The sequence below is a fragment of the Balaenoptera musculus genome, chromosome 3, assembly GCF_009873245.2.
Source record: "Balaenoptera musculus isolate JJ_BM4_2016_0621 chromosome 3, mBalMus1.pri.v3, whole genome shotgun sequence".
Taxonomy (NCBI): Eukaryota; Metazoa; Chordata; class Mammalia; order Artiodactyla; family Balaenopteridae; genus Balaenoptera; species Balaenoptera musculus.
This window is the reverse complement of record NC_045787.1, coordinates 132338697-132350885: the sequence shown is the minus strand read 5'-3', so window position 1 is coordinate 132350885 and position 12189 is coordinate 132338697. Positions and strand designations below refer to the sequence as shown.

At 38.1% G+C, this 12189-nt stretch overlaps 1 protein-coding gene across 2 annotated transcripts in view; it reads left to right on the top strand.

Moving 5' to 3' along the window:
- SOX30 (SRY-box transcription factor 30) overlaps positions 1–10291 on the top strand; it is a 32541-nt gene extending 22250 nt beyond the window's left edge. The window contains exon 5 of one of the 2 annotated variants that reach the window (XM_036848230.1): positions 9745–10291. In XM_036848230.1, coding sequence (XP_036704125.1) covers positions 9745–10126 — 382 coding nt within the window. In that variant the 3' untranslated portion in view covers positions 10127–10291. The remainder of the gene's footprint in view (positions 1–9744) is intronic. The other variant, XM_036848231.1, reaches the window with a different exon arrangement.
- The last annotated feature ends 1898 nt before the right edge of the window (positions 10292–12189 follow it).

Sequence of the window (12189 nt, the reverse complement as noted above, 5' to 3'; positions counted from 1 at the left end):
ACACATGTTCACCAAACACTGGAGAAGACCCTAAGCTTTCACCTCTGACTGCTTTTTAGGCTCTGTGTAAATAGGAAGTCAAGGCTGAAGAAGACTTGTAAATAGCTTGACCCAAAACTTCCAAAATTTAAAGAAAGATAGGAATCCAAGAAGCTCAATGAACACTAAGTAGGGTAAATTCAAAGAGATGCATTATAATCAAGCTGTCAAAGCCAAAGAAGGAGAGAATCTTGAAAACAGCAAGAGGGAAGTGACTAATCTTGTACAGGAGATTCTCAATAAGGTCAACAGCCAGTTTCTCATCAGAAGCCACGGAAGTCAAAAGACAGTGGCATAGCATAGTGCTGAAAGAAAAGAAACCGTCAACCAAGAATTCTATAACCAACAAAACTACCCTTCAGAAATGAAGGAGAGCTTCCCTGGTGGTGCAGTGGATAAGAATCTGCCTGCCAATGCAGGGGACACGGGTTCGGTCCCTGGTCCGGGAAGATCCCACATGCCACAGAGCAACTAAGCCCGTGCGCCACAACTACTGAAGCCTGCGTGCCTAGAGCCCGTGCTCTGCAATAAGAGAAGCCACTGCAGTGAGAAGTCCGCACACCACAACGAAGAGTAGCCCCCGCTCACTACAGCTAGAGAAAGCCTGTGTGCAGCAACGAAGACCCAACACAGCCAAAAAAAAAAAAGAAAGAAAGAAAGAAAGAAAGAAAAGAAATGAAGGAGAGGGAATTCCCTGGCAGTCCCGTGGTTAGGACTCAGCACTCTCACTGCCAGGGCCCCAGATTTGATCCCTGGTTGGGAAACTAGGATCCCACAAGCCACGCAGTGCGGCCAAAAAAAAAAAAAAAAGGAGAAATTAAGATATTCCCAGATAAACAAAAGTACAGGAAGTTCATCACCAGTAAACCTACCCTACAAGGAATGCTAAAGGAAGTATTTCAGAATAAAATGAAAAGGCAGTAGACAGTAACTCAAAGCCAAACAAAGAAATAAAGAACACTGACAAAAGTTACTAAAATAACAGATACAAAAGCCAAGTATCTTTTTTCTTTTGTTTTTTTGGCCTCGCCAGATGACATGCAGGATCTTAGTTCCCCAACCAGGGATCAAAGCTGTGCCTCCTATAGTGGAAGCACAGAGTCTTCACCACTAGACCACCAGGGAAGTCCTTCTTTTGTTTTTAAAAGCCAAGTATAATTGTATTTTTGGTTAGTAACTTTTTTTCTATATGATTTAAAAAGCAAATGCATAAAACATCTATTATAAAATCTATGTTAATAGATATAAAATGTATAAATACATAATTTAGGACAGTAGCAATACAAAGGAAGGAAGGCAGTGTATACAAGCAAAATTTTGATATGCTAATGAAGGTAACTTAGTATCAATTCAAACTAGATTGTTATAAATTTAAGATGTTAATTATAATCCCCATGGTAACCACTTAAGAAAATAACTTAAAAATATTTGAAGGAATTCCCTGGCGGTGGTGGATAGGACTCCATGCTTCCACTGCACCCCTGCACCCCAGCTCGGGAACTAAGATCCCGCATGCCACATGGTACAGCCAAAAAAAAGAAAAAAGGCAGAGTAAGTATTTCCTTATCAGTAATCCCTTTAAATGGATTAAATTAAAAGGTAGATTGGCAGAATGAATTTAAAAAATAATCACACTAAATCTTGTCTCTAAGAGACTCACTTTATTTATTTTAAAAAATAAACATGATATTCACTGAGCAGATTTTTTTTTTTTTTTTGCTGCACCATGTGGCTTGTGGGCATCTTAGTTCCCTGACCAGGGATTGAGCCTGTGCCCCCTGCAATGGAAACGCAGAGCCCTAACCACTGGACCACCAGGGAATTCCCACAAGAGACTCACTTTAGATCCAATGACACAAATAGGCTGAAGTGAAAAAATAGAAACAGATATTCCGTGCAAGTAGTAACCAAAAGAGAGCTGAGGTGGCTATAATAATATTTAACAAAATAGACTTTATGTCAAAATTGTTACAAGAGACAAAGACATTACATATTTTATTTATTTATTTATTTATTTATTTATTTATTTATTTATTTATTTATTTATTGGCCATGCTACGTAACATGTAGGATCTCAGTTCCCTGACCAGGGATTGAACCCAGACCACAGCAGTGAAAGCCTGGAATCCTAACCACTAGGCCACCAGGGAACTCCCACATATCTATTTTAAAACGTTAAGAAGGGACTTCCCTGGTGGCACAGTGGTTAAGAATTCGCTTTCCAATGCAGGGGACACGGGTTTGATCCCTGGTTTGGGAAGATCCCACATGCCATGGAGCAACTAAGCCTGTGTGCCACAACTACTGAGCCCAGGCATTGCAACTACTGAAGCCCACGCACTTTAGGGCCCATGTGCCACAACTACTGAGCCTGCATGCTGCAACTACTGAAACCTGTGCACCTAGAGCCCATGTGCTGCAACTACTGAGCCCACATGCTGCAACTACTGAAGCCCACGTGCCTAGAGCCCGTGCTCCGCAACAAGGGAAGCCACCACAATGAGAAGCCCGCACACCACAATGAAGAGTAGCCCCCACTTGCTGCAACTAGAGAAAGCCTGCGCACAGCAACAAGGACCCAACACAGCCAAAAATAATAATAAAACGTTAAGAAGATATAGCAATTATAATCACATACATATATAACAACAGTACCCCAAAATATATGAAGCAAAAATTGACAGAATTGAAGGGAGAAATACACAGTTATGCAATAATTGTTGAAGACTTCACTACTTTATTTATTTTTTGTTGAGATATAATTGACATATAACATTATATTAGTCTCAGTACACAACATAATTATTTTTCTTGTGATGAGAACTTTTAAGATTTAATCTCTTAGAAACTTTCAGAAATACAATACAGTATTATTAACTATAGTCACTATGCTGTACATTACATCCTGAGGACTTACTTGTTTTATAAATAAGAAGTTTGTATATTTTGACCACTTTTATCCATTTTGCTCACCTCTCACTCCCAATCTCTGGCAACCACAAACTGTTCTCTGTATCTATGATTTGGTTTTCTTTGTTTTTTGTTTGTTTGTTTTTAGACTCCTCATGTAAGTGAACCCATATGGTATTTGTCTTTCTCTGACTTATTTCACTTAGTATAATGTCCTCAAGGTCCATCCATGTTGTTGCAAATGGCAGCATTTCCTGATATCATTGTGGTTTTAATGTGTATTTCCCTAATAATTGTGATTTTGAGCACCTTTTTTTTTTTTTTAAATGAAAGCTTCTTTCTTTCTTTCTTTCTTTCTTTCTTTTTGGCTGCGTTGGGTCTTCATTTCTGTGCGAGGGCTTTCTCTAGTTGCGGCAAGTGGGGGCCACTCTTCGTTGCGGTGCGCGGACCTCTCACTATTGCGGCCTCTCTTGTTGCGGAGCACAGGCTCCAGATGCGCAGGCTCAGTAGTTGTGGCTCATGGGCCCAGTTGCTCCACGGCATGTGGGATCTTCCCAGACCAGGGCTCGAACCCATGTCCCCTGCATTGGCAGGCAGTTTCTCAACCACTGCACCACCAGGGAAGCCCTTGAGGACCTTTTTTTTTTTTTTGGCTGCATTGGGTCTTCGTTGCTGTGCATGGCCTTTCTCTAGTTGTGGCGAGCAGGTGCTACTCTTCATTGAGGTATGTGGGCTTCTCATTGCGGTGGCTTCTCTTGTTGTGGAGTATGGGCTCTAGGTACACAGGCTTCAGTAGTTGCAGCACGTGGGCTCCGTTGTTGTGGTATGCGGGCTCTAGGGTGCGTGGGCGTCAGTAGTCGTGGTGCGCAGGCTCAGTAGTTGTGGCTCGTGGGGTCTAGACCACAGGCTCAGTAGTTGTGGTGCACAGGCTTAGTTGCTCCAGTGTGTGTGATCTTCCCAGACCAGGGGTCGAACCCATGTCCCCTGCATTGGTAGGTGAATTCTTAATCACTGCACCACCAGGGAAGTTCTTGAGCACCTTTTCATGTACCTGTTGGCCATCTGTATGTCTTCTTTGGGAAGAAAATGTCTGTTTAGCTCCTCTGCCCATTTTTAAATCAGATTTTTTTTTTGCTATTGAGTTATATAAATTCTTTATGTATTTTGTATATTAATTGTTTATCAGATGTATGATTTGCAAATATTTTCTCCCATTCGGTAGGTTGCCTTTTCATTTTGTTGATGGTTTCCTTTACAGTACAGAAGCTTTTCAGTTTGATGTAGTCCCATTTGTTTATTTTTGCTTTTGTTGCCTTTGCTTTCGGTGTCAAATCAAAAAAAAAAAAACAAACAAACTGCGAATTCAGATGTCAAGGAGCTTATTGCCTATGTTTTCTTCTAGGAGTTTTAAAGCTCTAGGTCTTATGTTTAAGTCTTTAATCCATTTTGACTTGATTTTTGTGTATGATGTAAGATGGGGTCCAGTTTCATTCTTTTGCATGTGGCTGTCCAGTTTTTCCAACACCATTTTTTGAAGCTACTATCTTTTCCCAATTATCTATTTTTGTTAGTTAATTAATAACCATGAATTAATTAGCCACATATGCATGGGCTTTTTCATAGCTGTTTTCTGTTCCATTGATCTATGTGTCTGTTTTTATGCCAATACCATACTGTTTTGGTTACTATAGTTTTGTAATATAGTTTGAAATCAGAGAGTATAATGCCTCCAGCTTTGTTCTTCTTTCTCAAGATTGCTTTGACTATTCACTGTCTTTCAGGTTTCCAGAAAGCATTTGGGATTGTTTGTTCTATTTCTGTGAAAAATGCCATTGGATTTTGATAGGTATTTCACTGAATCTGTAGATTGCTTTGGGTTGTATGGATATTTTAACAATATTATTTCTTCCAATCCATGAGCACAGAATATCTTTCCATTTATTTGTGTTTTCTTCCATTTTTTTCATCAGTGTCTTATAGTTTTCAGTGTACAGGTCTTTCACATCCTTGGTTAAATTTATTCCTAGGTATTTTATTCTTTTTGATGCAATTGTAAATGGAATTGTTTTTCTTAATTTCTTTTTCTGACAGTTCGCTGTTAGTGTATAGAAATGCAACTGATTTTTGTATATTGATTTTGTATCCTGCAACTTTACTGAGTTCACTGACTAATTCTAACAGTTTTTTTGGTTGAGTTTTTAGGTTTTCCTAGATATATTATTATGTCATTTGCAAATAGAGACCGTTTTACTTCTTTCTTTCCAATTTGGATGCCTTGTATTTCTTTTACTTGCCTAATTGCTGTGGCTAGGGCTCCCAGTAGTATGTTGAATAAGTGGCAAGAGTGGGCATCCTTGTTCTGTTCTTTATCTTAGAGGAAAAGCTTTAAACTTTTTACCATTGAGTATGATATTAACTGTGGATACTTTAAATAATGAACAGAAGACCATCCATCCAAAAATGATGAAGATCAAAAATGAAATAGAAGACTGTATGATACTTTAAACCAACTAGATCTAACAGAAATACATGGTCTCCACCCAACAACAGGATATAAATTCTTCTCAAGTGAAAATGTATATTCTGTAGGATAGACCATATGTTAGATCACAAAATGAGTCTCAGAAATTTTTAAAAGATTGAAACCATACAAAGTTTCTTCTCTAACCATGATGGAATGAAACTAGTCATCAATTACAGAAAGAAAAACTGGAAAATTCACAAATATTGGAAATTAAACAACACACTCTTAACCAATGGGTCAAATAATACATCACAAGGAAAATTAGAAAACACTTTGAAATGAATGAAAATGAAAACACAACATACCAAAACTTAAGGAATTATATAGCAAAAGCAGTGCTGATAGAGGAATTCATAGCCGCCCTGGCCTACATTTAAAAAGAAAGATGTCAAATTAACAACCTAACTTTATACCTTAAGGAACTAGAAAAAGAAGAGCAAATAAAACCCAAAGCTAGCAGAAGGAAGGAAATAATAAAGATTAGAGTAGAGATAAATGAAATAAAGAATAGAAAAACAATAGGGAGTTGAATGAAATAGAGAAAAAAAGGTCAACAAAAGTTGGCTTTTTGAAAAGATCAACAAAATTGACAAACTTTTATAGCTAAGCTAAGAAAAAAGGAGAGAAGACATAAATTACTAAAATCAGATATGAAACTGGGTACATTACTCTGCCCTCACATAAAAATGATTATAGGATAATAATGAATAATTGTACACCAACAAGTTAGATAACCTAGACAAAATGGACAAATACATGAATTACCAATACTGCCTCAAGAAGAAATAGGAAATCTGAACAGGTGTATATCAAGAGATTGAATCAGTAATTAGAAACCTCCCAACAAAGAAAAGCCCTGGACTAGATAGCTTCACTGGTGAATTCTACCAAACTTTTAAAGAAGAATTAACACTAATCCTTCTCACATTCTTCCAAAATATATAAGAGGGAACGATTCTAAAGCCAGCATTACTCTGTTACCAAAGCTAGAAAAAGATATCACAAGAAAGAAAATTACAGAATCAACAAAATACTAGCAAACTGAATCCAGCAGCATATTAAAAGGATTATACACCAAGACCAAGTGGGATTTTCCCCAGAAATTGTAAGTGTGGTTCAACATCAGGAAATTAATCAGGGTAATACATTTCATTAAAAGAATGAAGGAACAAAACCAACTGATCATTTCAATTGATGCCGAAAAAGTATTTGATAAAATCCAACACCTTTTGATGATAAAAATCAATTCCTGATTTCAAAACTTAGCAAACTAAGAGTAGAAGGGAACTTCTACATGATAAAAGGCATTTATCAAAAACCGACAGTTAACATCATACTCAATGATAAAGGACCAAAAAAGCTTTCCCCCTAAGACTGGGAACAAGACAAGGACATCTGCTTTCACCACTGCTGTTCAACATTGTACTAGAAGTTCCAGCCAGAGCAATTAGGCAAGAAAAAAAGACATCTAAAATGGAAAAGAAGTAAAATTACCTCTTTTCACACATGATACTATATATGGAAAATCCTATATATAGAAAATCCTAAAGAATCCACAAAAATTTATTAGAGTGAATGAATGAATTCAGCAAAGTTGAAGGGTATAAGATCAATATACAAAATTCACTTGTATTTCTGTACACAAGCAATAAGCACTCAAAAAAGGAAATTGAGAATACAATTCTTTTTACAATAGCATCAAAAAGAGTAAAACACTTAGGAATAAATCTAACCAAGGAGATGCAAAACTTGTAAACTGAAAACTATAAAACATTGCTGAAATAAAGAAGACTGAAATAAATGGAAAGGTATTCATGTATATGCATTGGCAGACTTATTATTAAGATGGCAATACTTCCCAAAGGGATTTACAAAATCAATACAATCCTTTTCAAAATCCCAGCAGCTTTTTTGCAGAAATGGAAAAGCTGATCCTAAAATTTACATGGAATTGTAAGTGACCTGGAATAGTTAAAACAATCTTGAAAAAGGAAAACAGAGTTGGAGGACTCACAATTCTTGACCTCAAACTTACTACAAAGCTACTTTGTATCAAAAAACATGGTATCAAGAGAAAGAGGAGACAAGCCACAGACTAGGAGAAAATATTTTCAAAAGATGTATCTGATAAAGGACTGTTATCCAAATACACAAAGAACTCTGAAAATTCAATAATAAGAAAATGAACAACCCAGTTAAAAATGGACAAAAGACCTGATCAGATACCTCACCAGAGAACATGTACAGATGACAATTAAGCATATGAAAAGATTCTCCACATCATATATCATTAGGGAATTGCAACTTTAAACAACATTGCAATATCACTACACACCCCTCAGAATTGCTTTTCCCACTACACCATGATGCTTCTGTAGGTATTCATTTTCATCCATGTAACCTTTTAGGATTACTCTTTTTTTTTTGCAATAAATTTATTTATTTATTTTTGGCTGTGTTGGGTCTTCGTTGCTGCATGCGGGCTTTCTCTAGTTGCGGCAAGCAGGGGCCACTCTTCGTTGTGGTGCGCGGGCTTCTCATTGGGGTGGCTTCTCTTGTTGCGAAGCACTGGCTCTAGGCGCACAGGCTTCAGTAGTTGTGGCACGCAGGCTCAGTAGTTGTGGCTCATGGGCTCTAGAGTGCAGGTTCAGTAGTTGTGGCATACGGGCTTAGTTGCTCCGTGGCATGTGAGATCTTCCCAGACCAGGGCTCGAACCCGTGTCTCCTGTATTGGCAGGCAGATTCTTAACCACTATGCCACCCGGGAAGTCCAGGATTACTCTTATCTTTACTGATCTTTTTGTTCTCCAGATACAATACTAACTTGTTTTTACCACACCAATATAGCCATGTGATGTTTGCATTATAGCCCACTTTAGCACATATCAAGTATATACTACCTGGATTTTAGATTTTTTTTTAATTAAATTCTCCACCAAACCTTGTGTAATATCTTGCCTATATTGAGTCCTAAAAGAATAGTTAGTAGGTGAATTGTTCCTAGCTGAAGAGAAGAAGGCTTTGTGGAGGAAGTAGATTTGAGCACACCCTTGAAGTATTTGTGGAATCCAATGGATGGAGAGATCTAAAGGTGCAAGAGCTACGGAGCAAAGTCATAGTAGCTGCAAGTACAATGCATTCAGGACGTATGTATTAAATTAAAAATGCCTGAATGAGGATGTGGCAGTAGGAATGGAAACCTGAAACGTTTCAGAAACTAGGTGATATTGAACACGGGCAGGGTCCCTAGCACTTGGAGATTTGGGGGTAGGACACCAACCACTGAAGAAACCCTATATTTCCAAAGAATTTGAGATGATAGTCTATTATGTCAATCATACTTATATTTTTAAAGGGAAGGAGACAAAGTTGACCTTTTAAAAAAAACATGTGGGAGCATGAAATGAAACACCCAGCTTGTCTTGGGTTTTGCTAATGAGCATGATTATTATGCTTATATTATCTGTCACTAGATGGAGTCCATGAGTCCAGGCAACTTTTGGTTGGACTTTTCTACGTAACTCTTCCTATGATTCCTGTTCTGTGCCTTTGAAAGGTGGAGTAATACTTTCTTTAAAAAATTGACAAATGGGTTTGAATGGCAGAATTTTTAGATTTGCCTTACAAGAAAAACCATTAGTTTGTAAAACAGCAAATTAATCTTTTCAATTCTTCACATTCCCACACTCCAAATTTTTTTTTGGAAAAGATCTCTAAAACCACAGTTTAATATCAGTTCTAAATCTTTCTGGTACTGAGTGTTTTAATATAATTAATTATTGAATGAGAATTTAAAAATTAAGTTGTTATCCTCTGTTCGAGTGCCCTCCCCTATCCCCAAGATCTCTTGATTTCAACCCAGTTATACATTTCCCGCCACCTCCTGTAAATTTTGCTTCAAATACTAGTAAGAACAATTGTTACACTGCTTACTAAGTGTCAATATTTAGCACAGCACAGCAGGTACCTGCATTTCTAAAACCTTACATGGCATAAGGCATCATGAGAGAAAGGCCCAGATAAGTAATTTTTCTTTATCAAGGCTGCCAAAGGTAAGAAACCTGAGGCTGATAATAGGTAATAGTTATAAGCTTACTTTGCCAATTGTTTTATGTTGGGACTAGGCAACATGTGGATGAGTACATGAAGTAGTTGCAGAAAGTTATCTTGGGAGCTCTCTAGGCCCCAGTTAAACTTGCTCAGGTAATCTGTATACAAGGCAACATGTGGACAAGTTATGATCGAATTCCTTTTTTGTCTTTCTGCTACAGCACGTGCCCATATAGTCGGCCTCCTTTTGGCTATGGAAATTTTCCAAGTTCAGTGCCAGAATGCCTTGGTTATTATGAAGGCAGATACCAAAAACATGAGACTATGTTTTCAGCTTTAAATAGAGACTATCCTTTTAGAGACTACCCAGATGAATGTGCTCACGGCGAAGATTCTCGGAGTTGTGAGAGCATGGATGGAACCTCTTACTGTAACAGTCATGGCCGCAGTGGGGAAGAATACTTAAATCCCGTGCCTCAGCTGGACCCTGGAGCCTTGGAAAGTGTGTTCACAGCCCCGACATCGACTCCCTCTAACATCCAGCAAGTCAATGTCACTGACAGTGATGAGGAGGAAGAAGAAAAAGTGCTCAGGAATTTATAATTATAAAACAAATATGCACAGAAAATAAACATTTCTTAAAATATATTCTGGGTCACTTGATGTGAGAAAAAAAGCCTAGAATGCTTTGCTGAGAGTTTTTAGCCATGAGCTGAGGAGTCAAAACCAAATGCAATTTATGCCTTCATAAAGTTTTGATTAGTGAAACTGGAATCCTGATGTTTCATCATAGGAATATTTAAGATATGAAGTAGTTTATTTTTATGGCTGAAATTTGCATCAGCGTATATTATCATTACTTTATCTTGGAACGTGCAAAACACTGAATCCTCACAATTATATGTGAGGGGAAAGGGGGGGGTGTATATTCTGGCATGACAAGTGTGATTTGTATTTTATCTCAGGATACATTTATTTTTCTTTATATGATGTTTTGTTTGGTGTTTATGTAATACTTATGGATGTTTCAGTTTTTATGTAACATTTTGAAAATATTTTGATAACTTTTAGTAGTAAATTGGGACTCAGTTACTAACTTTAATTTACACTGATAACCAATTATAAGTTGCAAATGTGTTTTAATGGAACCTGAGTAATTCCTTCAGCTAAATTAGTCGTTTCTGCTCCTAAACATTTTCATCATCTTTTTTGGATATCTTTTTACATTTGGTATGCATTGTTCTACTTTTGTTATAATTAAATAAACATAGAGAAAATTGTTCTTGTTGGATGTTTTCTGTTTGGGAGATAGAAATAAGCAAAATGAGTATTGTTCAAATGAGAATGGGTTCCATACCACATGCAGATATTCATTTTTACTTAATAGTCTCTAGAATTGTACAGATCCTATTAGCTTACTTGAAACTGTATCAGCAAAGATGGTGTGCACATATTATGATGCCATTTCCAAACTCTTTACAGATGTGTACCTATGACTTAAGCACTCCCTAAATGGAAGAGCTCTTCCAGATTTGGTTCAGGCAGCTGTCTTTTCAGGTAGACTACCTATTTCCTCTTCATTTGTTAGGTCTGGTGTGTTTTGACCCTGCTCCTTCATCTGCTGTGTGTTTTTCTGTCGTCTCATTTTGCTTATCTTACTGTGTTTGGGGTCTCCTTTTCACAGGCTGCAGGTTCGTAGTCCCCGTTGTTTTTGGTATCTGTCCCCAGTGGCTAAGGTTGGTTCAGTGGGTTGTGTAGGCTTCCTGGTGGAGGGAACTAGTGCCTGAGTTCTGGTGGATGAGGCTGGATCTTGTCTTTCTGGTGGGCACGTCCACGTCTGGTGGTGTGTTTTGGGGTGTCTGTGGTCTTATTATGATTTTAGGCAGCCTCTCTGCTAATGGATGGGGCTGTGTTCCTGTCTTGCTAGTTGTTTGGCATAGGGTGTCCAGCACTGTAGCTTGCTGGTCGTTGAGTGAAGCTGGGTCTTGATGTTGAGATGGAGATCTCTGAGAGATTTTTGCCATTTGGTATTACGTGGAGCTGGGAGGTCTCTTGTGGACCAGTGTCCTGAAGTTGGCTCTCCCACCTCAGAGGCACAGCCCTGATGCCTGGCTGGAGCACCAAGAGCCTTTCATCCACACGGCTCTTCAGTATTTCAGATGCAGCCTCGTAGGGATTGCAGAATCTGGGTGAGGTGGCTGAATTTTTTCCCTATATCTGAGAGATCTGCATAATCATCCTAGCAACCTGACGGCGGCGCGGGTGACCCAGCCCCGAGTTCGCGTTGACCAGGCCCCAGGCAGCTGTCTTTAAAACCATGGATTTCATTTAAGAGCACATGGAATTTGTTTAATTCACAATGAGCAAAAAAATCCTATTTGCGATGTGGCCTCTGGGTAAATGCCCACTTACGGATGGAGAGAACCATATTAGAACAGGATCAGAACCACCAGAGTTGGGATCAGGGTAAAAGAGATCTACAAGACACAAAGTGAATTGATGATCAGAAATAGCCACAAACCAATACACTTTTCTCTCAATGATCTGTGTAATTTATGCAAATTGAGATCTTTTACTTAAAACTGCTTGGAAATTATGTATGGAAACCTATTCTAAGCTTCCAACTTCTTCCTTTACTAAACCTGTTCCTTAAGCAAAGGCTGTTA